The following is a 24792-nucleotide window of genomic DNA, read 5'->3' on the forward strand; positions in this document are numbered from 1 at the left end:
TCAAACCCAGTTTAAAATTATAAATCTCATACCTCTGCAATGATTCTATAAACAATTTTAAATCCTCACTTGGGAGTCCCTCTTAATTTTCCCTACCACAAAAGTCAATGCAAGCAAGTGGCCAATTCGGTAGGTCTTACGTGTTATCTCCTTCCATCTTCAGGAAGAGATGCTGATGGGTGATTAAATATTCCAAACCAGACCTACCATGTGAAGTGCTCTCGTAACAACCAAGGCAAAGACTAGAACCCCCATTTTACAGTGAAGAAACTGAGACTCAGAAATACTAAGGGACTTTCCCAAGGGCACAGATCTTGTAAGCAGTGGGTAGAACAGCTCCAGCCCATTCACTGTGATGTGATGGGTGGCTGCTCGCCTGGCCAGTTGAAAACAATATAGGTGCCCACTTCCTAGAGGACCTGTGCCAGAATGGCCGTGAATTTGCCCCAGTCCGTCCTGTGGTCCCATCCTAAGAACCTCTCACGGCTCTGCCCCTCAGAGGGTGGGTCAGATACAAGAACTTCCCTTCCATGCTGGCTACCTCTTTTATATTTCTATTGTCTGGATATATAGCAGGGAGGACACAGTAGCCCTGGGTGCCCAGGGGAGATCCTCCCCCTCCCATCTGGACACACCGTTTTCACCAGTTCTCTTGTGCAGGTTGTGTGAATGGAAGTCTCAGAACCCGGGGCTGGAGATGAGCCACTCTCCGTGAAGGAGGTGAGGTTCTGGTCCCACTCCGGAAAGGACTTGGTTCCAAAAGCCACCTGCTCTTTGTTGGCTGCCCTCCCTATCTCTGCCCAAGCTCAGGTGGCAGTGTCACAGAGAGGTATATGGACTTGAACCCTTGACTTTAGCCAGGGAGTCACAGATGACAAGTGACCTCTAGGGCTCAGCAGCCCCCTGATGTTTTGACCTCCTTCTTTATACCCAGCAACTTTTTACCTTCCTCTTCAGGTGTGTCATAGAGTTCATGTCAGTTTGGCAGGATGGGGGTGGGAGGCTCTCTCCCTTGCCCCCAAGTGGCCGTCTGAAGCAAGTGGTCCCTCTCTCCTTAAAGCCCATGAGAGATAACCCTGACGGCAATAGTAATTGATCAGTTAATTAATATAAAAGACTCATGGCCCTGGGAATTTGATATAGAGACAACGCTGTGCCGTCTCTCCCGCTTTGTCTATGTCACCGCCTCTTTGGACCCCAGATGTGGTGCCACCCCAAAAGATGGTCCCACCCCTCATTATGCATCACCCCCCACTGGGGAGGGGAAGAAAGCCCATCAGGGTCCCCTGTCAGCGGTCGGCTAGAAATCAAGTTACAACCAACACCATGTGTTGCAGAGCATCTCAGCTCCCATCCATCGGCCCGGGGCGTCATTAATAATCCACAGCCTAATGACGGAGATGAATATGGGAGCAGGAACAGGGGGGCGGCCGGGTGCAGTGAGGCGGAGGGAGAGAGTGACTTATTAGCCCTGCTCCAGGTGTAACCTTCTTCCCACAACCAAGCCGGGGCCGGGATGATTGATCGGTACAGTAAACAGATTTTTATAATTAAAATTGATTTTTGGTTTTAGCCTGGTCTGGAAGGAACCGGTCAAGTTCAAGGGGGAGAAGGGGCGGGGGAGCAATCTAGGGAGAGGATGGGAAATGTGCTCTCAATTTCCCCTCGGTCTTAGATTGTTAGAACAGGAAGGAACCTCTCCTTTTGAAGGTGAGAGAACAGCCGCCCTGGGAGGTTGACCTATTTGGCCGGTCTCAGATGGTGAGATAAGGCAGAGCTGGGATTCAGCCTGGATGTCCTAGATCCCTGAGGTACATTCCTGGGGCTGTTTGTGTATGCTCTCTCAAACCAGGAGGCACCGTGATGTAGGTTGTTCACTGCACAAGGACACATAACTGAGGGTATTTGTCATGGAATCATGGAAAGCCAGTCATGTCTCCTGTACCAGGACAGGGCTGCTGCTACCCAGAGGATGCATTGAGGTGCCAACTGGGACTCCTTCCTTAGGGGTCAGTTCTTGCCAGCCAGCAGCTGCCTGGATCCTCTGGGGCTGTGCCCACCTGATCCTCACCTCACAGTCCAGTGCCCAGAGGCTGCACTGGGGCTATTTATTGAAAAACTCAAGGGCCCTGATGTAGAGTGGAGACACACTGGGCTGCTGTGTGTCCAGCCCAGTATAATCCATCAGCAGGGAATTTGGGACACTGGGGATGGCAGAAACTCATTTATGGCTGGTGCCTCTAGGAACAGACACACCTGGCACATCTGGAAGTCTTGGCTGGCACTGCTGGCATTGCTGCATGTGCCCACCACTCCTGACCGCCCCCTGCAGTGAAGCCTATTGAGAGGGAGAAGGTGAGTCCATGTCCATTGTCAGAGTCCATTTAGCACAGGTCTTCTATTCCAGCTCATCACGGGGCATCCCAGTCAAGGACTCTGAGTCCTGCCCCTTCCCTGGCTTTTAGTACCAGGTCCCCCAGCCAGTGTGGCTTCCCCAAGGCTTGAGTGGGTGGCAGCACTTCTCCTGCTGTTCCCCCCCTCCCATGTCCCCTTGGCAGGTCATATTTGCCTGTGTAAGAGAGCAAGGCGGGGACAGATACCTAGATATAGGCATAGTCTTTTTAAAATGATAGAAGATTGGGAGTTCCTGTTGCAACTCAGCAGTAATGAACCCAACTAGTACCTATGAGGATGCAGGTTCCATCCCTGGCCTCACTTAGTGGGTTAAGGATCCGGAGTTGCCCTGAACTGTGGTGTAGGTCGCAAACATGGCTCAGATCTGGCATTGCTGTGGCGTAGGCTAGCAGCTACCGCTCTGATTTGACCCCTAGCCTGGGAACTTCCATATGCCAGAGGCGTGGCCCTGAAAATACCAAAAAGAAAAAAAAAAAAAAAAAGACAATATTGAAGTATATTGCCTCTTTTCCTAGTTTTGTCTGTTTTTTTAAATAGACTATTTTTTAGAGCAATTCTAAGTTCACAGCAAAACTGAGCAGAAAGAACAGAGTGTTCCCTTATATCTTCTGCTCTCCACTCCCTCCAGACAGCCTCCCCCACTGGCAACATCCCCCACCAACAAGGAACCTACATTAGCACATCATTATCAGAGCACATCATATTCCAGAGTTTACATTAGGGTTCACTCTCGTACATTCTGTAGGTTTTGGCAGATGTAGAAAGACCTGTAACCACCAGTATAATATCCAAAGTATTTTCACTGCGCTAAAGATGCCCTGTGCTCTAGCTCTTCATCCCTCTTCCCTCACCAACTCCTGGCAACTACTGATCTTTTTAATCCCCCCATAGTTTTGCCTCTCCCAGAATGCCAGAGAGTTGGATTCAGACCCTATGTAGACTTTTCAGACTGGCTTCTTTCACTTCGTACTTAAATACCCTTAAAATACATTTAAGTCTCCTCCATGTCTTTTCATGGCTTGATGGCGCATTTCTTTTGAGTGCTGAATGGTCCATCATCTGGATTAGCACAGCTTCTTCATCCATTCACCTACTGAATGGTTGTTTCCAAGTGTCAACAATTACGAATAAAGCTGCTGCAAACATCCATGGGGCAGGTCTAGGTTTTCATCTGCCCAGCAGGACGACTCCCCACTGTAGGCAGAAGACCCAGGACCCTGGTTGCAAAGACTTCAGCAAGTCCAGGTTGGCAGAAGGACCTTGGGAGAACTCACCTCATCCCGCAGGTGTCCAGCCTGCGCTCTGCACTCAAGAGGGGCTCAACGTCTGTGTGTTAGTGATGGGGGAGGGGCCCTTTAAAAGGCTAAGGCACCAATTAATGTCTGGAATGCTCCCAGTCCCTTGCCTTTGTAATCATGCGTAGATGATCACAGTACACGAGCAACAAATTAGGGCACGGGTGCAGCTAAGCACCATTGAATGCTGCATCAAACTCTTTCAGAGGTCACGTCTGATTACATTTAATGATGTGTACAACTCTTATCATTTGCTCTTGGAATTGGGTATAACTGGCAAACACACTGAGTAATTGGCTGAGATGAGTGCTTGCATCTGGTAGAGGCAGGGTTAGGTGGCCTGAGGGGCTTGCCCAACGATGGAACTCTGGCTCCTTGATTTAGGTTTGAGCAGCCGAGCCATGCTTTTATGGTTAGCCTTCTCTTCTCTCCATGGAGTGAGTGCTCTGGGTGCTTTGGGAGAGTGTGGGTCCTTGTTCCAAGTGTCTCAAGAAATCAAAACTTCATGTCATGCACACGAGAGCCACCAGGAAACTGGTCACAGGGGGAAGGGAGGAGGAGATGGGAGAAAAAGGACAAGAGTGGGTTCCCTTCGAGGCTGTGGTCAGGCAGGGTCCCCACTCCTGAGGTTGTTGGAACACAGGGCTCTCACTGCTGTGCCCCCTCTGCTCCCAGGACCAAGCCTTTAGCAGCCACCACCAGGGCAAGCTCATTCATGCCCAAGGATGAGTGAGTTTCTGAGAAACTCGCTGAAAGTGGAAGGGAGAAGAGGAGGGAGAATCAAATGGGGTGGGGGGTGTTAAGGTGGGAAGAGCCAACAGGGAGGAACTGACCCTTGTCCCCTGGGGCGTTACTGGTGCCAACCCTCCTCCGCCCCCCCACCCAACCCCCGCCTTCCTTTTTCTGACGTGGCGCGCTGGTTTGCACCGTTTGCATTTTCCCTTCACTCCTTGAAGAAGCCAAGGACAGAGAAGCACCAGGGTGGGGGGTCCAGGCTTTGTTGAGTCTAAGTGAGCAGAATGTGAGGACTAGGGCTCTTGCAGAGACTATGCAGGACTCCATGGGGGAGCTTTCTCTTCAGCTCTTCTTCCTTAAACGCCCTCCTCTCCAACTGTATCCTCCACCCCAAAGAGGTGGACTGATGTAGCCTGTGCTGGCCAGGATGCCTGCGGGTATCTGTGGTTTTGCTGGGTCTGCCCTCTGTTGGGGAAGCTGAGTTGACTGGACCAACTGAACAGCACAGAAGCCCAGATGGACCCTCCCTCCCAGACCTCACCATCTACAGAAAGCCTGCAGGGCCAGATTTGCTCCTTGGCACAGCCAGGCAGACCACTCAGAGCACAGCCTCTTGGAAAACCAGTCCACGGTACTCCCTCAGATCTCTAGGGCCGCAGCTGAGCAACCAAGAGTGACTCTGGGTCAGAATGGGCTGCCCACTCAGTCCTAGCATGCTTCGGGCAGTACAAAGTTCAAGTTGTCGAGATGTGTTGGCCAGTCTGTGGGCTCAGGCTGCTCCATGCCCCCAGACCATACCCTCAGGCCCTAAGACAGGACATAGATTCAGAACTGAGCCCCCGGGGAGCCGTTGCCCCAGGACACGGGCCAGTTCTGAAGCCTGCAGCCCCTGGAGCCAGTGAAACAATTCCATACTTGGTAAAGTCTCCTGAAGCCAAGCACACCATACCCTCCCCGCCCCTGCCAGGGTGACATCGTACCATACTGAACGATGCTCTCCCATCCTGCCCAGCCTGAGATGATAGAAGCCTTATTTGGAGATGTGAGTGGTGTACGTTGAGACAGATCTTGCCATGGAAACGAGCTGGCCCAAGAACGATTCTAAGAGATATTTAAATGAGACCTTCCAACCCAATTCTGCCTTCATCAATTTCCATGATGTTTGGAGCTGGTTCAGACCGTTGCTGCTGCTCCTCACTGGGGGAGTTATGGCCACTCGGCCCCTGCAAGAAAGAGGATTCCTGTGGAAAGGGGAAGCTGGACCAGCCCTGGAGCCATTGGAGGTCGTGGACTCAGAAGAGCCTGGCTCTGCCATTTGCTGGCTGCGTGACCTTGAGCAAGTGACTTAACCTCTTCCAACCTGGGTCCTTGGCTGTAAAATGGAGACTGTCAGTCCTGACCTGGCTCCCTCACCAGGTTGTGGTGGGGGTCACATGCAATCATGGCTGTGGAATTGCTTTATGAATTGTGAAGCCAAGTGCAGGGGTCTGGTATCACGTGATGCCTGTTCCACCTGTCTCTGTGCTCTGCCTTTGACCTTCTGCATCTCTCAGACTCCACGGTAGAAATACAGCATCCTTAGGTCCCAACTCCTCTTCTCCCAGGACCAAAGCTAGTTGTCCCAAACCAAGCCCATCGTCAGGGTCATCAGTGGGGGATAAGGGGAGGAGTACAGTGCTTAGAGAAAATACAGATGCCCAGCTCCTAGAAATGTTGATTTTGCTCGTCTGGATGTGGCCTGGGCATCAGCATTTTCTTAAAGCTCTACGGTTGATTCTGATGTGCAGCTAAGTTTGAACCCCTTGGCCTGGACCCCACTTCCCTCCCTGCCCGTCGTCCTGAGCACTTCCTGAGCACTTCCTGGGCACCCTGATTCTCCCCTTGAGTTATAGGGTTTTCTGGAGAGTAGTTCGCATTCAGCAAGTGGTGACATGGTGGAGGGGGCTTGCAAAAGGAGTCAGACAATGCAAAGCAGCCCCCGGCACCCACCCCCAGACTCCCATCCAGGTCTGGCCATCTTCACAGCAGCATCCCAGGCAGGTTTAACAGAGGAGAAAAGCTTTTGTAAATGAATTCCGCCTCTGGCGTGGTACCTGCCCAAGTTGTCACATTTTGTTGCCTTGCTGCTGTGTCAGTCCCGTGTCGTGCAGGTTTGTTTGCAAACTCAGCAAACGCCCTGTGTTGGCTCATGTCTGGAGGCTGCGTTCTCGTGTCCCTGTCACGGCAGGGGCTGCTGGACTCTGTGCCAACACCACCACGCTGGGCCTTGCTGCCTGACCCTGGCCTGCCAGACCTGCCATGCCAACCAGTGTACCCACATGCCAGCACACAGCACGGCCGCTTGGGTTTGGCCGGGAGCCAGCATGCTTTCCCATCCCAGACCTGCAGCCAAGTTTTGATGAGGCCGGTGTGCAGAGGTCGGGGGGAGACGCTGAACACACGCAGGCCGCAGAGCCTCGCCCCTCTCGTCTCGTGGTTAGAATGGCTCCCTGGCTTCGCCTCACTTTCCTGGATGCTGTGGGCAATAAAGTTTGTTCACTGGCCCTTTCCCTCCTCTTCCTGCTCTCTGCTATTCAAAGGCCGGGGGAAGGCTGTCAGAAAAGCCGGAGCTGGGAGAGGAGGAGGCAGGGAACTGGTTGGAAGAGTCTGGGCCGGGAGTTCCCATTGTGGCTCAGCGGAAATGAATCTGACTAGTAATGCATGAGGATGCAGGGTCCATCCCTGGCCTCGCTCCGTGGGTTAAGGATCTGGCATTGTTGCGACCTGTGGTGTAGGTCGCTGATGTGTGTCAGATCTGGCGTTGCTGTGGCTGTGGTGTAAGCCGGCAACTGCAGCTCCGATTCAACCCTTAGCCTGGGAACTTCCATAAGCTGCAGGTATGGCCCTAAAAAGACAAAAAAAAAAAAAAAGTCTGTGTTGGCTATAGAACCAAACTCATATTAATATGGAGGGGCTGTGGGACTGGGGACCAGAGGGTCACTCAGTGAAGTTGGGAGGGTATCAGGAATCAGAAAGATCATGAGACCCCAGCACCATTTGCCCAAGTTCCAACTCCTTTGCCAGCACTGCTTATGAAGGAACCAATGGCATTTGTGTCCAGCCAGCACTGAGGTGGGGGGTCACCTCTGGAAACTTTTATGTTGAACTTTACATTAAAGCTGAACTTTTCATTGAGGAGAATGTTCTGTGTCCCCGAAGGAGAAGCAAACCAAACCGGTGAGCGGGGTGATTGTCTTGTCATGGTAATGACAGCTGCCACTTCTCGGGTGTGGAGCCTTCAGGAACTGTGTGGAGTGTTTTGCTTGCATTATACTATTTAATCTGCATAACCTTTTGGAGGCGGAAAATGTTAAGTGCCTGACCAAGCTGATAAGTGGCAGAGCTGGAGACTGAATGGCAGCCCGTCAGATGGCGAAGCCCAGGTCCTAAGGGCCACCGTGTCCCCTGGTGACCCTCCCCCTCCTTGACCTCTCTTCCCCGAGACTGCTCTCCCAGCTTCTCCATCTGCTGAGCTTGTCTGTCGTTGGCAATGACCTTTTGATGTTAGGGGCTGCTGGTTGCTGTCACAGAGACCTGAGCGTCGCAACAGAGGCAGAGGGTAGCTAAGGCCCCCAGCCACCCCACGCAGGTCCTCTGAGAATGGGGCACACAGGGGCCAGGATCAGACGCCTCCTCTTCCCTATCCCTGTCCCCGGCCGGCAATTTTATCTGACCTCGCTGAGTCCCCATCTAAATATAGGGCTGGGCAGCCGCTTTCTGAGAAGGGGAAATCTCCTCAAGTCTTAGCTGATGGAGATCAGATTCCCCAGCTGCACACAGTCTGAAATGAATGAGCTACTCCCACCATCCCGACTCGCCCCTTGACCATGAACTTCCTAATGGAAACCAACTGACCCACGGCTGCCGTCCAGTGGGGTCAGCCCCTGGCAGATGGGAGTGGGAGACCCCCTTCCCCCACCCCCTTAGCTCCTCGGCTCTGCCGCCTGGAAAGCATGAGGCCTGGTAAGGATGGACATTGCAGAACACCTACTATGGGCCGAGATCTGTTTGTCACCTAACAGCGAAATACCTTTTTTATTTCCATTATGCACAAAGGTGTAAAGTAACAGTCTCCAGTCACACACTTGCCAGGTGACTGAGTCAGGATTTGAACCCAAGACAGAATTCCAAAGCCTGTGCTTTTGCTGTCCCGTCAGGCTGGGCTCAGTGCAGCCACCACTCCTGAGTGTTGCCGTCCCCTGCTCACTCCAGTGTTAATTATTACTATATAATAATAAACTATATACTATGTAATAATAAACACTGGTGGTTTTGTAGTTGATGATCACAGGCTGTGGTCATCTCCTTTCTTGTAGTAATTCCAAGTATATTTGGGGGTGATATGGACTAACTTTTTCAAGATCACCAAAATGAGGGGAGGGGCAGCCCCAAACCTCCCTCTTACACGGACAGATTAAGTCACCAAGATGAAATAAGACAGGGGAGAATCCTGGAAAGAAATGCCTGGAGCCTTTTCTAGCCTTTAGACCGTTAATTACACTGGAATCTTCCAGCTAGAAAAGACAATAGAGATCAAGCTATGTCTGAAAACTGAGAGCCTGAGAAATGAGGACCCTTGGCCATGGTCTCGGAGCAAGTTCGGGGCAGGTCTAGGACGAGGGCCCAGGTCCTTTTTGAGGGCAGATGTTTGTCTGCCAGCCAAAGGAGCCTCCCCTCCAGACAGTGACATCTGCAAGGAAAGCTATGTTGATTGGCAAACCTGCTCCCATGGCCCAGAGCACCTCTGCCCATAGATGGGCAGATGCCCCAGCCCTGTACACCAGCAAAGGCTCAGTACGCCCGTGGAAGGATGGCGTCCTCTCTGTGCTGGGTGGCATGAGGAAGTTGTCCTGTGGGGTCTTCTGAGTGGGTGTGATCAGTTACCTTCTCGAACAAAGCCTCCCTACACTCAATCTGGGCTAGTGAACTTTCCCACCAGGAAGCTCTGCTGTGCCTCAGGGTACATGTGCTTCCAGGATGCTGGTCATCCCCAGGCAGCCAAAATGGGCAGACTGATCCGTCGTGGATCCTTTTCACAGTTCCCAGATGTCAGAAATCACTAGGGGATAAAGAAAACTCAAAACTTTGACCCTAAAATATATTTGGAACTGACTAGTTCATTTGGTTGAAAGGACTAAAGTTTAAAGCAGCTTTTGAAAATTATTTTACTTTCCCAAGTCAAAAAAAAATACTATTTTTAATTATACCTTGTCTGTGAAAAAATTCAGACTCCCCAGAGTTGACCACTGTTAGCAGTTTTACTGTCACTCCGGATGTTATTCTTTGCACAAAATTATGCCTGTGTATTATGAATACGTAACTACAGAGTTGTCTTTTAAAACATAAAAACTGAGGCGTTCCCATTGTGGCTCAGCGGAAACGAATCTGACTAGCATCCATGAGGACACAGGTTCAGTCCCTGGCCTTGCTCAGTGGGTTAAGGATCCGGCATTGCCGTGAGCTGTGGTGTAGGTCACAGATGCAGCTCAGATCCTGCGTTGCTATGACTGTGGTGTAGGACGGTGGCTACAGCTCTGATTCGACCCCTCGCCTGGGAACCTCCATATGCAGTGGGCGCGGCCCTTAAAAGATTTTTAAAAAATAAAAATTGAGTCAATATACTTTTTTGGCAACTTGCTTTTTTAAAAAACTGAAGTATAATTGATTTATAATAGTGTGTTAGTTTCAGGTATACAGCACAGTGATTCAGTTATGCATGTATATGTATATGTCTATATTTCTTTTCCATTCTTTTCCATTATAGTTTATTATAAGATTCTGAATATAGTTCCCTGTGCTATACAGTAAATCCTCGTTGTTTATGTGACTTGCCTTTTTTAGCTCAACAATGGGTCGTGAATATCTTTCCGTGTCACTGATGCAGATATGCTTTATCTCAGTGTATAGATGTCACACAATTTATTTAGCCAGTTCCCTAAGGAGGGACACTCTATTTCCAAGTAGCCATTAGCACATACAAAGTGACAGTGATTATCCACAGCCGAGCACCTGTACCCAGGTGCCAGTATTTCTATAAGAAAGAGTCTAAGAGGAAGACGTGCTGGGTCATTTTCGATTTCAATAATAACTACAAAATTACTCCTCAAAAAGGTTGTGCTGATCTCAACCCCCACCTACAGTGGTTAAAGCATTAAAAAACCTTCTAAAATGCTACCTTTTCAATGTTGTCCTTTCATATTTGAAGAACTCTGGAAAACACCCTCAGGGCAGCATCTCTTAATGAAAAGGTCATATTTGCTCGTCTGGGCAAAGATGGCCCACATCCAAGCATGACTCGGGCATCAGAGGACCCCTCTGTGCTTCCCCCAGCAGCAGGCTGACCCCTGACCCCAAAGAGGAGAGTTAGTTGGCTACGTTGAGGCAGAGGGCGAGGGCGGAGGAAGAGGATGTGGGCTTCCTCAGGGCATCCGTGGTCCCTCTTCTTCCTAAGCCAGCAGCCTGAGAAGGGGGCCCGTAGATCCCCGTGTTGGTGGGATCTAGAAGGCTCCCTGTGGAGGGATATCGATTTCTGTGTATTTGGGCACCATGCTTTTTCCCAGGGTTAGGTTCCTTTCTGAGGGCAGATGCTTGTCTGCCAGCCAAAGGAGCCTCCCCCAGACAGCGACGTCTGCAAGCAAAGCCATGTGGATTGGCAAACCTGCTCCCATGGCCCAGAGCACCTCTGCGCATAGATGGGCAGACACCAGCCCTGTAACTGGGCACACGTGTCTGGGCACACCCCTTCCGGCCAATGTGCACTCATTCATGTCCGTGCGCTGTTTGCACACAAGCACTCTTAGGTTTGAACAGTCAGCCCATCGCTGGGGCCACTGCCCGCAGTGCTCTTGACAGAGGCAGTCAGGACCAAGATCAGGCGCTGGGTGGAGAAGACCAGCCCTGCCACTTCCCACAAAGAGCCGTGCCAGCGAGCCAGAGGGTCTCGGCATATGCCTCGGAACTGGCTTCGCTCTGCTGCTGGGTCCGGGGAAGAAGTGTCACTGTGCCAGCCCCCCCTCCACCCGCTTCTTGGCTGCTGGAACAAAGGCCCCCCTTGAGCAGACTGAGTTTGGGAAACTCACACTAGCAGGTCCCCAGTCCCAGCTTGGATGGGGCCGTGATCTGTCAGCCGCACCATAAAAGCGGCTGGACTGGGAGCAGCTCTTTGATCCCCAGGACAAAGGCTCCTTTCCCACCTGCCTGGGCTCTCAGGTTGGGGGAGAGCTCACATCTCCCTTGGATGTGGGTCCCCAGGCTCTGCCTCCTCCTTCATCCCTGACCCTAGGGCTGGGTCCCGAGCGGACTTCTTAGGCAGGAATCTGTAACTAGGGATCAGGTATCAAAAGAATAGTGTTAGTAGCCATGTGGCCTTGAACAGACCCTGCAGCAGCCGAGCTTATCCTGAAAAATGAGGGATCCGGCCACCAGGCTGTTTCCAAGGCCACTTCCTGCTGTTAACTCTGTGAAAGCCAGAACAGTCCTCCTGTCCCGGGCTCCTGCTCAGCCACGTGTGGGCTGCCGGATCTCTGGGCAGGACGTGGCCATGCTGCCCATCTCCTCTCTCAGATGCCCACCTTGCAGGGTCTCGAGAGCCCAGAGAGAGGAGAAAATGGGACCTTTACACTAAGAAGTGAACTTGTGGCAGTAATCCAGAAGTTATAGATTTGGGGGGAAAGCCAAGACTGTCAAATCGATTATCTCCACGGGGTCCTTGGAATATGTAGGAGCTGGGCAGGAACCAAATTCATTCATTCATTCATGCAAGCATTCACTCTCTTGCTCATTAATCCCCATTTGCTGTGCCTCAGCCGAGTGCCAAGTATGGTGGGATAAAGATGGCTTCACACCACCCCTCATGGGGGCGGGGAGGGCATTTCATCTGAGAAAGATGCTGGAATGACGAAGAGTTGTTCTTGGCATTGCATTAACACGTTCATCTGTGCCATCTCAGGGCATCCCCAGAATGACCCTTCAGGGTAGTTACTGTCATCCTTAGATAACAGAAAGGAGGCCCAGAGCGGTTAAGTAAGTTGTCCAAGTCACACAGGAAGTCACAGATCCGGGATTCAAACCCAAGTCTTTCCCCCAAAATCTCTGCTTCTACCTGACTCTGAGATGAAACTATTCCAAACTCTTTTTGCCACCCCAACCATGCTTGAGGGAGCCAGGGGGTCTCCCTGGAAGAGGAGGGCTCTCTGACACCTGCTGTCAGCCTCTCCTTAGGGCTTCTACTCAGTGATGGACCACTTGGGCCCCTGAAGGGACCCCTCTCAGCCCCTGAGCTCAGCCAAACCTTCCTGGTTGACAGTAAGCAGCCTCCAAGGCTGTGGAATTTTCAGCCCGGGAACCTGGGTTCGGAGGAGGGACCAGAGGTTTCTCAATCCCCTGGCCCATGTGCAGGCTGCAGCCCTGGCTTCATTTCAGTTTCCGCCTTTGCCACCGCCCTGCTGTGTGACCTTGGGCAAGCTGCTCAGCCTCTCTGGGTTGTGGCTTTTCCATCTGTGCAGCAGGGAAGCGGCTTGTTCCTTGCTTGGCAAGAGGGTCTGGCGGACTGGAACGCAGGCCATGGCGGCGAAGCCCACACGGGGAGGTGTGAGGCTGGGGCGATTTCTCCAGGCTGCAGAAATTGCGCTGAGAGCTCCTGGCCCAGCTACCGCCCCCTGCTAATGAGGAGCAACATATGTTGATGATTCCGGCGTCAGGCTTACTCCTTGGCTGTCCGAGTTCCCAGAGCAAAACTGGCTTCCTATTAGGCATTTATACTTATTAATAGCAGCAAATTGCAGCCCTCCGCAACATCTGCTCCTTTTTATTTGCGAAGAGCTTCCCAGCCCATTTGTATCAGTAGTATTTTGTGATCAATTTCTCCCAGGCAGAGGAGGTCTGAGTCCTCCAATCTGAAAAGGAGTCCGAGGAGGCCTAGGGTGGAGAGAGAGCTGCTCAAGGTCACCTAGACCCCCGGAATGGATTAGAGCTCAGGCCTTCAGCTTCCCAAACCGTCTGCTCTGGAGCTGCTGTCCTTGCTGTTCAGTATCGACCAGCTTGACCCCAGAAGGTGGGGACAGTGATGACAGCATTGCTGCTGTCCTTGCCCCTGTGCTTGAATCTGCTCTCAAGGGAGACCTCTGCTGTATGAGCCCCCTGGCCAGAGCACAAGTAGGAGAAATTGCAAAGTTCAAGGCAAATCATTGCTGAGGAGCTTCTATTGCTGCCAAGTAGACAAAATCATGTTCCTGGCACTGGGGCAGCCAGGAGGTCAGGACAGAGGATCCTAGGAGCATCCACGTTTCTAGTTAACTCTCTGCATCTGAAGAGCCATAGGCTCTTTCCAGAGTCTTTTCTGGTACTTTGCTCAGGGCCTGGGCCTCCCTCACATCTAGAGATCGATCGTCATAGAGCGTTTGGTCAGCACGGGAGATACTAGGAAGGTTCGTTTGTCAGGTTAGACCCGGTTTTCCATAGTCTCCCCAACATGGTACCAGATACATAGAACCTGAGTGTTTTTCTAGACCTGTTTTGGCCTCAGCGTAGAAACTTCACCACTGTAACCCAACCCCTCCTCGTCCAGCCTCTCTCCTTCCTCTTCCAGGACCTTTGTACCCAGATATGGCTTTTGCCCAGGACCTGTGCATTCGTTAGCTATTGTCCCCCAAATGCTGTGTAACAAACCACCTCAAAACTCAGTAGCATATAGTAAAAAGTATTGCTTCTCCTTCTCGTGGACCTGCAGATCCATTGTGTGTCAGCTGATCTGGGTTAAGCTTGGCTGGGTGGGGGTAGGGAGAATTCTGCTTTAAGCTGCTGTGCCAGTGGGTTCGTCTCCTCTCTGTGGGTTGGGCTCAGGTCTGTTCCACATGGGCTCATGTGGCTGAAGAGGAAGCAGCTACCTAGGGAAGCTATCTTTGTGCAGTGGCAGAAGCACAGAGGGCAAGGCCAAGCACTTACACCCATCTTAAAGCTTGGCCCTGTGCTTGCTGCCATCCCATGGACCAGACCCAGTCCTGAGGCCAAGCCCAAGGTCGGGGTGTGGGAGGTACCCTCCACCTCTCCGTTCATCATAAGGCTGAGTGGGAATGGCCATGGAAAAGTAAGAGGCTGCTTTAGGGTAGTGAAGAGTTGGGCCTCATTGCAGTCTGCCCCAGCCTGTGACCAGCCTTCTGGCCTCAACCTCTTTTGCCAGTCTGCCAAGTTCAGGAATACCCACCTCCTCTGAGCAAAGGATGTGAATGACCGTGTCCCAGGCACCTGGAGTGACGTGAAATAAACACAGCTTCCTGAACCAGCACTCAGCTACCACAAGCTCAGGTTCTGGCAGCATGGGACTTAGAGGCCATCACGGGAGACAGGGCTCCACAAAACCCCTGTGTGGCCCCCAGGTCAGGAGAAATGAGGCCTGGAAAGGCAACCAGAGGCCACCTAAGGAAAGAAAGGCCCTGGCAGGGCTTTGAGAGGCTTCTCAAGATCACGATGCTAAGATCCATGTGTGTTGCCGGGTTCATCATTTTCTAGACTAGGACTGACTTTCCCCAACTCTGCTTCCTTTGCTGGGGGACAGGAGATGGGTAGGACGGTGGACACCAGGCACAGCATCCACACAGCTTGACAGCTCCGCAGCCGCCTCTAGGAGTTTCCAAATGCGTCATCTTGCCTCTTTCTTTCTTCTTTTTTTGACAATTTTGAAGGAAATTGGGTACTTAAGAAGCCTTTTGGACATTTAAATTAACTGCCACCATCAGGCTCAGTGAATCCACGGCAGCATTAGCATCCAATTATAAGAGGAGAGATGGAGTAATAACTCGCATTTCGACCAGAATGTCAAATACTTAAACAAATTAGAGATACACACAGAGACTGGACGTTACATCTACGGGACATTTCTGAATGTAATCAGCAGAGCGGCGGACACCCTTTGGAACGCTAACAGCAACAGGCAGAGTGGGACCCTACTGCCGCAGGAAAGCATCCCTCAGAGTATCAGGGAAACTAGACAGGCGGGGCCGGGACCCAAGGAACCGTCGAACATGCCTCCAGCTGCTGTGCATGCATCCAGGCCCTCCAGGGAGTGGATTCTGTCAGTCAAAGTGCAGAAGCTTATAAGGGCCAAGACCAGGACTGCGAGGCCTCCCATGTGGCCCCCTTTTCTCTGTGGTCCATCGCTCCTCGTCTTCCTGTCCCAGGTCATTGTTTTGTAACGACATGGTCTTGGTTATGGGGCTGGACGCGTGAGGGAACAGAGGCAAAGATTCTATTGGCAATAGGTCAAAACCAGACAAAACTACATTGTATGGTTTAGGGACGTTTGCCTTGGTGGCAAAAAGACCAAGCACACCAGTGCAGTTCCCAGAAAGGTAGTGGAAGGGGAGAGAGGTGGATGGAGAAGGCCACACGGGCGTTCCTGGTCGTAACCGGGGATGAGCAATGCCGAGGCAGGGGCTGAGCAGTAATAGGTGAATCTGATTCCAGGGGCCCTTTGCCCTTGCAGGAAGCGTGCAAACTCCACGTCCCTCTCCTGTGCCTCTTGGAAGGGGTGGGAGATGAGAAGCGGTTCTGGGTAGAACAAGGCTCTGATGTTACGTTTCCAAATCAGGGAATGGAGGTGCAGAGCTTGAGAGTGACAGATCCACTTACATAACAATACACAGTGAGAGACGTTCACCCCCAACCCTTTTGTCCGTTTGAGATTAAACTGACTCACTCGAGGACCTCAGGATATTTCATACACGTGGGTTTATTGTCAGTCTACCAACAGAAAGCTCCTCCCCCTTGACCTAGGCTGCTGAGCAGAGAATAGGTGTTCCTACGTCTGCCCAATAATTTCTGTATCATTCTGATGATGATGATGGTAAAATCCACGGACCATAGGATTTGCCATTGGAGTTGTTTCAGGTGTTCAGTGGCATTAAGTACATTACACGGTGCTGCGACCATCCCACCATCCTTCCCAAGATCTCTTTCCTTCTTCCCAGACTGACACCCTGTCCCCTTCAACACCAGCTCTCCATTCCCTCTCCCCCAGCTCCCAGCAGCCCCTTTCTACTTCCTGTCTCTAGGAGTATGACTGTCCTGTATCTCATGCAAGTGGACTCATGCCATGGCTGTCTTCTCGAGACTGGCTTATCTCACTTAGCATGATGTTTTCAAGGTTCATCCGTGTTGCCATTCGTGTCAGAATCGTCCTCCTTTTTAAGGCTGAGTAATATTCAATCGTACGCATATCCCATATTTTATTCATCCACTCCTCTGTCCCTGGACATCTGGGTTGCTTGTACCTTTGGGTTATTGTGAATAATGTTGCCATGAGCCTGGGTGTACAAGTTCAAGTCCCTGCCTCCAGGTCTGTGGGGTAGGTACTCAGAAGTGGAAGTACTGGATCATATGGTTAATGCTAAGTTTAACTTTTTGAAGAGCTGCCAAAATGCCCAGTAGATTTCTGTACAAAACCGACAGAATGTGCCAAGAAGACTACCATACTCTCATCCCTCCACCCAAGTTGCCCCATGCCCCCCAGCACAGTGTAGGTGCACATGGAGGTCAGAGGTGGGACTCCTGCCTCTAAAAGCAGTGAGGGAGCTATTGCAGCCACATCGATCACTTGTTTGGGGTCTCTGAGACCACCCATCACTAGGACACATTCCTCTCCAGGTAGGTCACGTGACGTCTGACTTGTTCTCTAAGCAGAAGCCGCCTCGGTGACTTTCTTTTTTCACCTCTTCCTGTGGTCTGAATTCCCTCACTCAGTTAATTAGCATGCCTGGCATTGTAGCTGAAGACTTTAATCAGCGTGGGGTGGTTTTAATTAATCCTGTGGCTCTGCATCTGGAGTGGTTTGTGTTCCAGGGTCAAGAGAGGAGCCGGAGATGGGGGGATGGGAGGGACGGCTTTGTTTGGTGTAAGGTGTGCTGGAGAATCTAGATGTCTGGGGAAGGAGAATCATAGGGCCGAGCCATCTGGCCACCTGTGCAGCTTACTAGCAAGGTGGGGGCCAGAGCCATTAGGGTACAGAATTGCACCCAGATAAATGGTGGACTGAATCTAATTTTCAGAAGTGATTCAAACTGTCAGGAGGAGAGTTCCCATTATGGCTCAGCGAGTTGCAAACCCAGCCAGGAAACATGAGGATGCGGGTTTGATCCCTGGCCTTGCTCAGCAGATTAAGGATCCCACTGTGCTGTGAGCTGTGGTGTAGATCGCAGATGTGGCTGGGATCCTGTGTTGCCGTGGCTGTGGTGTAGACCGGCGGCTGCAGCTCCGATTCAACCCCTAGCCTGGGAACTTCCATATGCTACAGGTGTAGCCCTAAATAAATAAATAAATAAAGTGTCAGAATTTCTGATGCTTCCCAGAATTACACGTGGCATGAGGCAAAGCGGTTATGTGGATTAGAAGATATGGAGTCAGTCCGGGAGAGCATGGCAATGCCTGATGATGGCACTTTGGACATTTCGCTGGGTCTGGCCTTCTTTGGAAAGTCCTGGAAAGGGTGACACTCAGCTCTCAAATGACGGCAGTCCTTCTACATGGACTGTCAGAATCCTGGTGGCTCCCCAGCTTTCCCATCCCCCCTTTTAAAAGAATGGAGAAAACCTAGCCAAAGTTCAGAAGAGTCATAAAGAATGACTGCAAGTACAGCTAGATCCTATAAGAAAAGATGAAGGAAGCTGAGTAGCATAACTTCCCGGGATTTATGTCCTTGTCCCTTAGGGATCCATCCTGGTGAAAAGCAAAGTACATTTCTGTTACGGGAGGTGGTAAAAGCCTTGAATAAGTCCGGGAAACTGGATCAAGATGCAGCCGTGAATGGTTTAGGGGCAGACAGCATAGTTCAAAGAAGAAACGATGTGATCCAGATACTAAAGAAGAAAAAGTTCCTCTAGGCATTAAACTCCTGACCAAGTAGAGAGGCTGTCAGAGCAGTTTGGGGTAACGAAGGGCAGAGGTTAAGCGGCTGTACAGTGAAGAATGGGTATTCATGACAAAGATGGCAGCAATAATAACTGTCACTTGCAATGCACTTGATCATTTACCAGTTTCATACTTCTTGGGTCATCTGAGCTTTGGGAAACTCCCTGAGTTGGTAGGAGGGGGCCGGAGGGGATTTAATCTCCGTGTTGAAAGATGAGAAAAAATGGGACGCAGAGACAATAGGATCTCATTGCCAGTAAAACGGCAAAGCCAGAATTTGACCTTAACTCTGCAAGGCTCCTACGCTCTTTCCAACCCAAGGCAAATGACTCGTCTCAAATGGAAAGAGGAAGGGCCTTACAGTTCCAGGTACTGACCTTATGAAATGCCAATTGCAAGGTATTTTTGGAGATGTGAATGCCAAGGCTTTGGAGAAGATCGGCTTGGCCAAGGCAGCTGGCTCTTTATGTAGTACACCCCAGAACCCCACGGCACAGTCAGTGACAGATTATAGAACATGTCACTGGGAGAAACAGAGGAGGATATTAATTAAGTTTAGGCCAAGAAAATGCTTTTGATTGAACAAGCCATGATTTCCTCTTTAAGCCCATGCAAAATATGGAGTGCTAGACAAGCAGCTGGAACTTATGAAAACAGTATTATGTTCTTATGCTACCAACTTTCACCATCTATGGCCCCTTTTATTACTTTTTTTTCTTCTCTAGGCATCAGATTTTGTAAGATTTTTGCCTGCTAAACAAACTGCATTTACTAAGTCATAATATATTTCCTATTTTTAATATGGGAAATGCATCACTGAGTATGCACACAAGCAGAAACCAGCAACAATCCAATTTCCATTAGGCTTTTGGAAATATTGAAAATAGCCATGGGCCTTGTTACCATTCAGGAATTCCTAGGAATCTAGGTACTTTGGGTTGGGCACCTTTGGTCCTGTGCTTATGTGACATGTGTGTCTGTGCCTGTTTAGGGTGAAGGAAGGACACGAAAGAGGCAACAGGAAGGGAGGTGGTTCCCTGCTGTGTGTGGAGTCAGGGAGGTCATTTGTAAGAAACTGATGGGCAGGATCAATTATGAAAATGGGCAGGTCGTATGTAGGCTGAGCCGAGGCATGGCCCAGGCTGCTTGCATGAGTGGTAGTAAAAGGAAAGATAAAATTCCAAATGTGCAAAAAGACATCTGAGGAAGTGGCGAAAGGGCCACCCAGGCCAAGGGCAAAGCTATAGGAAGCTAAGAGGGACCTCGGAAGAAGGGGAAGTGCAGGGTGGTCGTGAAGATTGCTCGAGATACGCTTGAGAAAACAAACCAACCAAAAGATGCATAAAGGGAAGAAGAAAATTAAGGTAGAAAGGAAAAAAGAAATCATGTGGGCTTTAAAAAAATAATTATTAATTAATTCTGCAAGAGAGTTTTGAGATTAATTGAGCAGACTCTGGTGCCAGTTCGCCTGTGCGCATGAGTTACAAGTAGCCCCTGCCAAGTGGTACATGATTTTATGGAGGCAGATGCCCTATGAAGCAGCAGGGAAAACAGAGCCTCTGCACTTGCTCATGAAGCACGGAGGCTCAGGCAGGTCAGCGTGATTTATACGTCTCCGGGTCTATCGTGTGATGGCAAGAAATTAAAAAGGACGGCCACATCACATTCTCTTAGCTCAAGCTGAAAGATTAAGTAAGAAGTCTTTCACTGGAGAGGAAAAAAAAAAAGTATCCCGAATGGAAAAGAATATTAGAAAATAAAATTGGAGTTCCCATTGTGGCTCAGCAATAAAGAACCTGACTAGTGTCCATGAGGATGTGGGTTCGATCCCTGGCCTTGCTCAGGGGGTTAAGGATCCGGCGTTGCCGTGAGCTGTGGTGTAGGTTGCTGACACGGCTCGAATCCCGCATTGCTGTGACTATGGCTTAGGCCGGCAGCTGCAACTCTGATTCCACCTCTAGCCTGCCGCAGGTGCAGCCCTAAAAAAGACCAAAAAAAAAAAAAAATTTTAAAGAGGAAACTGGCAAAAGTGGAGAAGAGAGACCAAGGCTATAGGAGGAAAATTAAAATTCCATTTGCTCCTGTGTGTCCTTATTCAGTACCTTCTGTGTATCACATCGTGAGGAATCATGTCAAAAGACATCGGGGCAAAGTGACATCGGAGGACAAAGAAATTCCAAAGATCTTGAGGAGTGTGTGGGAAATGGAAGCATTTGGGCCAAGCAGAAATGTCATGCAGAACATTTTACGCTTGCAAGCGGCTGGTGAAAGCTAAGATAAAGTTTTGGGGTTGGAGAGGAAGCTTCTAGTCATGAAAAGAGTGTGGGTAGGGAGAGAAATAGCAACAGCTGCTCTTTGAAAGCACCAGAGTGAACAACTTTCCGAGCCAGTTGGCCAACATGATGAGAGAGAGAGAGCGTGGGCAAGTAACAGCCACGAGGCGCGTTGATTACACCCCGTGAAAGAGGAAGAGAAAGGTCTTGGACTAGGGTTGGAGGCTCCCTGGCACCTCCGCTGATGCAACCTGATGGAGGAGGACGGGGAAGGGGGTGAAACCCTTTAAGGCAAAAGAGAAACAACGGAGAGAGAAGACACATTTGCGTTTATTACACTGATAAGAGACAAATATGGGATGAGTTGCACGTTTGTAGAGATCCTTGGGGGTTGTGGTGGTGGGAAGATTTAAATGTACATGGTAGAAATATCTTTGATAACAACGTGATAGAATTCTGTGGAGCCTATTCCCAGGGACTTCTAAGAAAATGACAGTCTTAGTTGTCTCCCCCGGGGTTTAGGTGGCCACCTGTTCCAATACCACTCCGGGTCCCTTTTGGTTCTGGGGCTCTAGGCCACTTCCTGCTTCCACACGGTTTTAGGTGATGCACCTGACAGGACAGCTCCGCTGCCTGGTGAGACGCTGGGTGTTGTGCGTGATCTTGACCTCCGTCTCCCTTGTGATCCTGTCCTAGCTCACCAGAGTCCCCGTGGAGTCCTGCGGTCAGTATCAGAGCTGCGGCGAGTGCCTTGGCTCGGGCGATCCGCACTGTGGCTGGTGTGTGCTCCACAACACGTGAGTACCACGGGCAGCTCCCTCCTGCCTCCCCCCCCCCCCCCCCCGTTAGTCCCTCCGTCCTCATCTTCTTCCCATTGACCTCTTTCTTCTCTCACTCTCTTTTCTTGTTCTTCCTTCCCTGGCTCCTTTGCAAATCTTACCTCCTTCCTTGTGTTCCAACTTCATTTTGTCAAATTCCCGTCTACATATATGGAAATGTCAGCATGGGAATGATGCTGGGTCAGGAAATGGAATCACCCTGGATGAGTCCATACTGGAGGGCTGGAGGGCAACCCCTGGGCATTTCTGCCCAAAATTTGACTGCAGACCGACCTTGCAGGGCCAAACAGCCTGCAAAAGGCCGTGGACTATTTTCCGCAGGCTCCTGTGGGCCTCTAAATCACAAGTGAGATATCCACTGACCATTTAGTGATTCAGAGCCACTTACCAGGAGTTTCCTGGTGGCCTAGCAGTTAAGGACTAGGCGTTGTCACTGCTGGGGCTCCGGTTACTGCTATAGCGGGCACATGCTAAGCTCAGGGCACACAAGGGGCCTACATTCTGGCCTAAAGCAAGTTCTTGGGAATCAGACCTCCGGTCCAGGGAGGGATGAGGGTTGCAGTCTGGACTCAAATCAGCACGTTTGTCAGGTTTGCACCATGGGCAAGACCCTGTGCTAAGTGCTGCCTGGCCAGCCAACAGGACCGGGAAAACCAGAGGGTTCCTGGTTGTGTCAGGATACACCCATTTCTCTGTCACTTTTGCTGACTTTTCCCATAGTTGTAGGGAGTCAGAGGGTGGGAAGCTTTGTAGGAAGACGACAACAGAAGTTGTGTGTGTGTGTGTGTGTGTGTGTGTGTGTAAGGGGGGGTCGAGGAGACATGGGAGGGAAGAGAGGAGATTATGCATGCAGTTCAAGGCGGAGCCCCCATGAACAGGTGGCTCAGGTGGCTGAAAGGGCTGTTTGTACCAGCAAAGGCACAGGTGGGTTGCAGACCGAACAGGCTTAAGAAATGCTCGTGTAATTGAAACCCTCCCTCCTGTCACTCACCCGCAATTGTCCCAAAGCACAGACCTGCCAACCCAGGAGCACGGAGGGTCACCCTGTTGCCGTCCCTTGCAACCCCGGGCCCCAGCCCACAGGCGGGCCTGCTGGTTTCTAATGGCAACAACAGCTTCCACAAAGCGGGTATTTCTTTGTCCATGATCTTAAGCCTCTGTTTGCAGGGCCTCCACCTTGGGCCCGAAAATCCCTGTTCTGACTTGGGTGAAGGAAAGGAAACCTGCAGCCCAGCCCGCCTTCACCTGTCCTGGGCCTGGAAAGACCCCTCCAAGACCAGGTCCCTAGCCCACTCTGTCTTTCCCTCCCCGGCCAGGGAGCCTATGGGTCCCAGCAGGTAACGGGATCCCCCACAGACCCAGCCCCATCGATTGGCCCAGACGTTCCCTTTCTTCAGAAGGGTCATCAGCTTCGCTCCTGGGAGGCTCATGTAACCCAGGACATTGACAGGGGAAGATAAGATCAGCTTCTATAAAGTCTCTTCTTTCTCCCCTTGGGGACCCTGGCTCTTTGCAGATTTCTTCTCTTGGAAGAATGCCCTCCCTGGGATGGGTTGGCAAGGGTTACTGTTGAGGATCCACTTCATATAGTTTCTGCCAAGATGGAGAGAAGGAAAAGCGAGGAAAGGAAGAGAAGGGAAGGAGAGGCAAGGAAAAATGCAGTGACCCAGAGCAGAAGGGATGGCTTAAAACTGAGAACCTGTCTCTGGACAGACCAGCTCTGGTCTCAGGTTCCTCAGCTATGAAATGGCAGTGAAAAGAGCCATCACACAGCCTCACCTGGAAAATTAAGGGAGAGGGGAGTTCCTATTGTGGCTCAATGGGTTAAGGACCCGATGTTGTCTCTGTGAGGATACAGGTTCGATCCCTGGCCTCACTCAGTGGGTTAAGGATCCAGCGTTGACACAAGCACAGGTCGCAAATGCAGATGCAGCTCGGGTCCCGTGCTGCTGTGGCTGTGGCATAGCCCTCAGCTGCAGCTCCCATTCGACCGCTAGCCTGGGAATTTCCATATGCCACAGATGCTGCTAGGGGAAAAAAAAAAAAATTAATTAAAAAAGAAAATTAAGGGAGAGGCTGTGCGGATATGCATGCTGCCCCCTGGGGGCCCGGAGGTAGCTCTGACTTCAGTGGCTGTGGAAGCAGAGGCCATGGGTCAGGCCCAGAGCCATTTCCATGGTCCCCTTCCCCTTTCTGTCCTTCCTAGGACTGAGGGCTGTGGCTGGGTGGTTGGGACAAACCTACCACTGGAAAGTCTTCCTGCTTTGAGCAACCCAACCAGCCATGCCCTTTAGAGTCTTCGCCAGCCATGTGTGTGGCTGCCCAAGGGCTACCTGGGAAAGAGCAAAAAGAGCAGTCTGTCCCATGGCCATGCTAAATGTCCCCTTAATCCAGTGCAAACTGATTCCCAAGTGCAGGTCCTTTTGTGCTGCTTCTTAGCGTATCCCATAGCCTGGTTTTATTTTTTACTTTTTTTTAGACCTGTACCCAAGAGTTACTGAATACTCTCATGCTAAGCGGATGGTCTCTCCTCGGGCTGTTTGCAGGCTGTCTACCCAATAATGAGGAATTGTTAGTTTCCACTTCTGCCCAGCAAACTCTTTGCAGTCTATGCTATGGTCTTCCCAGACTCTGCCCGAAGTTTATCAGCCTCTAGTCCAGAAGAAAGAGTCCCAGATGAGATACTGGTGTATTTGAATTTTTTCTCTCCACATCTCAGCAGATATGGCTGTTCCTTGGTATCTGTGGGGAATTGGTCCCAGGACCCATGGCAGGTACCAAAATCTGTGAATGTCAAGTGCTATAGTCAACAAACTTTATCTGAGGTTCCAGGTCTACAGACTCAGCTAACTTTGGGTCATATAGTGCTGTAGTATTTATTGAAAAGAACAGCTCATGTATAAGTGGACCCCAAAGTTGCTCAAGGATTGGCTGGGTTAAGGAACTTGCGTTTTCTCATCTTAACCACTGCCTTCTGCCCGCCCCCTCCATACTCACTATGTACAGCACATGCCTTCATGAGCACAGCATTGGTAAATCCACAGTAGCGTCTTCTTATACGAATTAGGAAAAGTTTTGGTCCATGCAAGCTCTGAATGTCCCCCTCAGTCCAATGACTTAGCTTCCTGGGGAAGGCCTGCGTTGTTGGGCTACTTCTGAGGCTCGAAATCCAGACATGCACCCCATAGACTGGCATTTGCACACTCTGTGTGGAGTGGCCCAGCTTGCACAAAGCAGGTGGCTCCACCGCACCAAACCTGCTGACCTGGTGACACTAACGGAAGTGAAAGCTCCAGG

The 24792-nt window shown here is 50.8% G+C and overlaps 1 protein-coding gene across 5 annotated transcripts in view; it reads left to right on the forward strand.

Moving 5' to 3' along the window:
* Nucleotides 1–24792, forward strand: part of PLXNA4 (plexin A4) — a 502572-nt gene that overhangs the window by 364214 nt on the left and 113566 nt on the right. For all 5 annotated transcript variants that reach the window (XM_021078941.1, XM_021078938.1, XM_021078940.1 and 2 more), the window contains one exon: nucleotides 21353–21453. In XM_021078941.1, coding sequence (XP_020934600.1) covers nucleotides 21353–21453 — 101 coding nt within the window. The remainder of the gene's footprint in view (nucleotides 1–21352; nucleotides 21454–24792) is intronic.

Source organism: Sus scrofa, chromosome 18, assembly GCF_000003025.6.
Source record: "Sus scrofa isolate TJ Tabasco breed Duroc chromosome 18, Sscrofa11.1, whole genome shotgun sequence".
NCBI classification, from domain to species: domain Eukaryota; kingdom Metazoa; phylum Chordata; class Mammalia; order Artiodactyla; family Suidae; genus Sus; species Sus scrofa.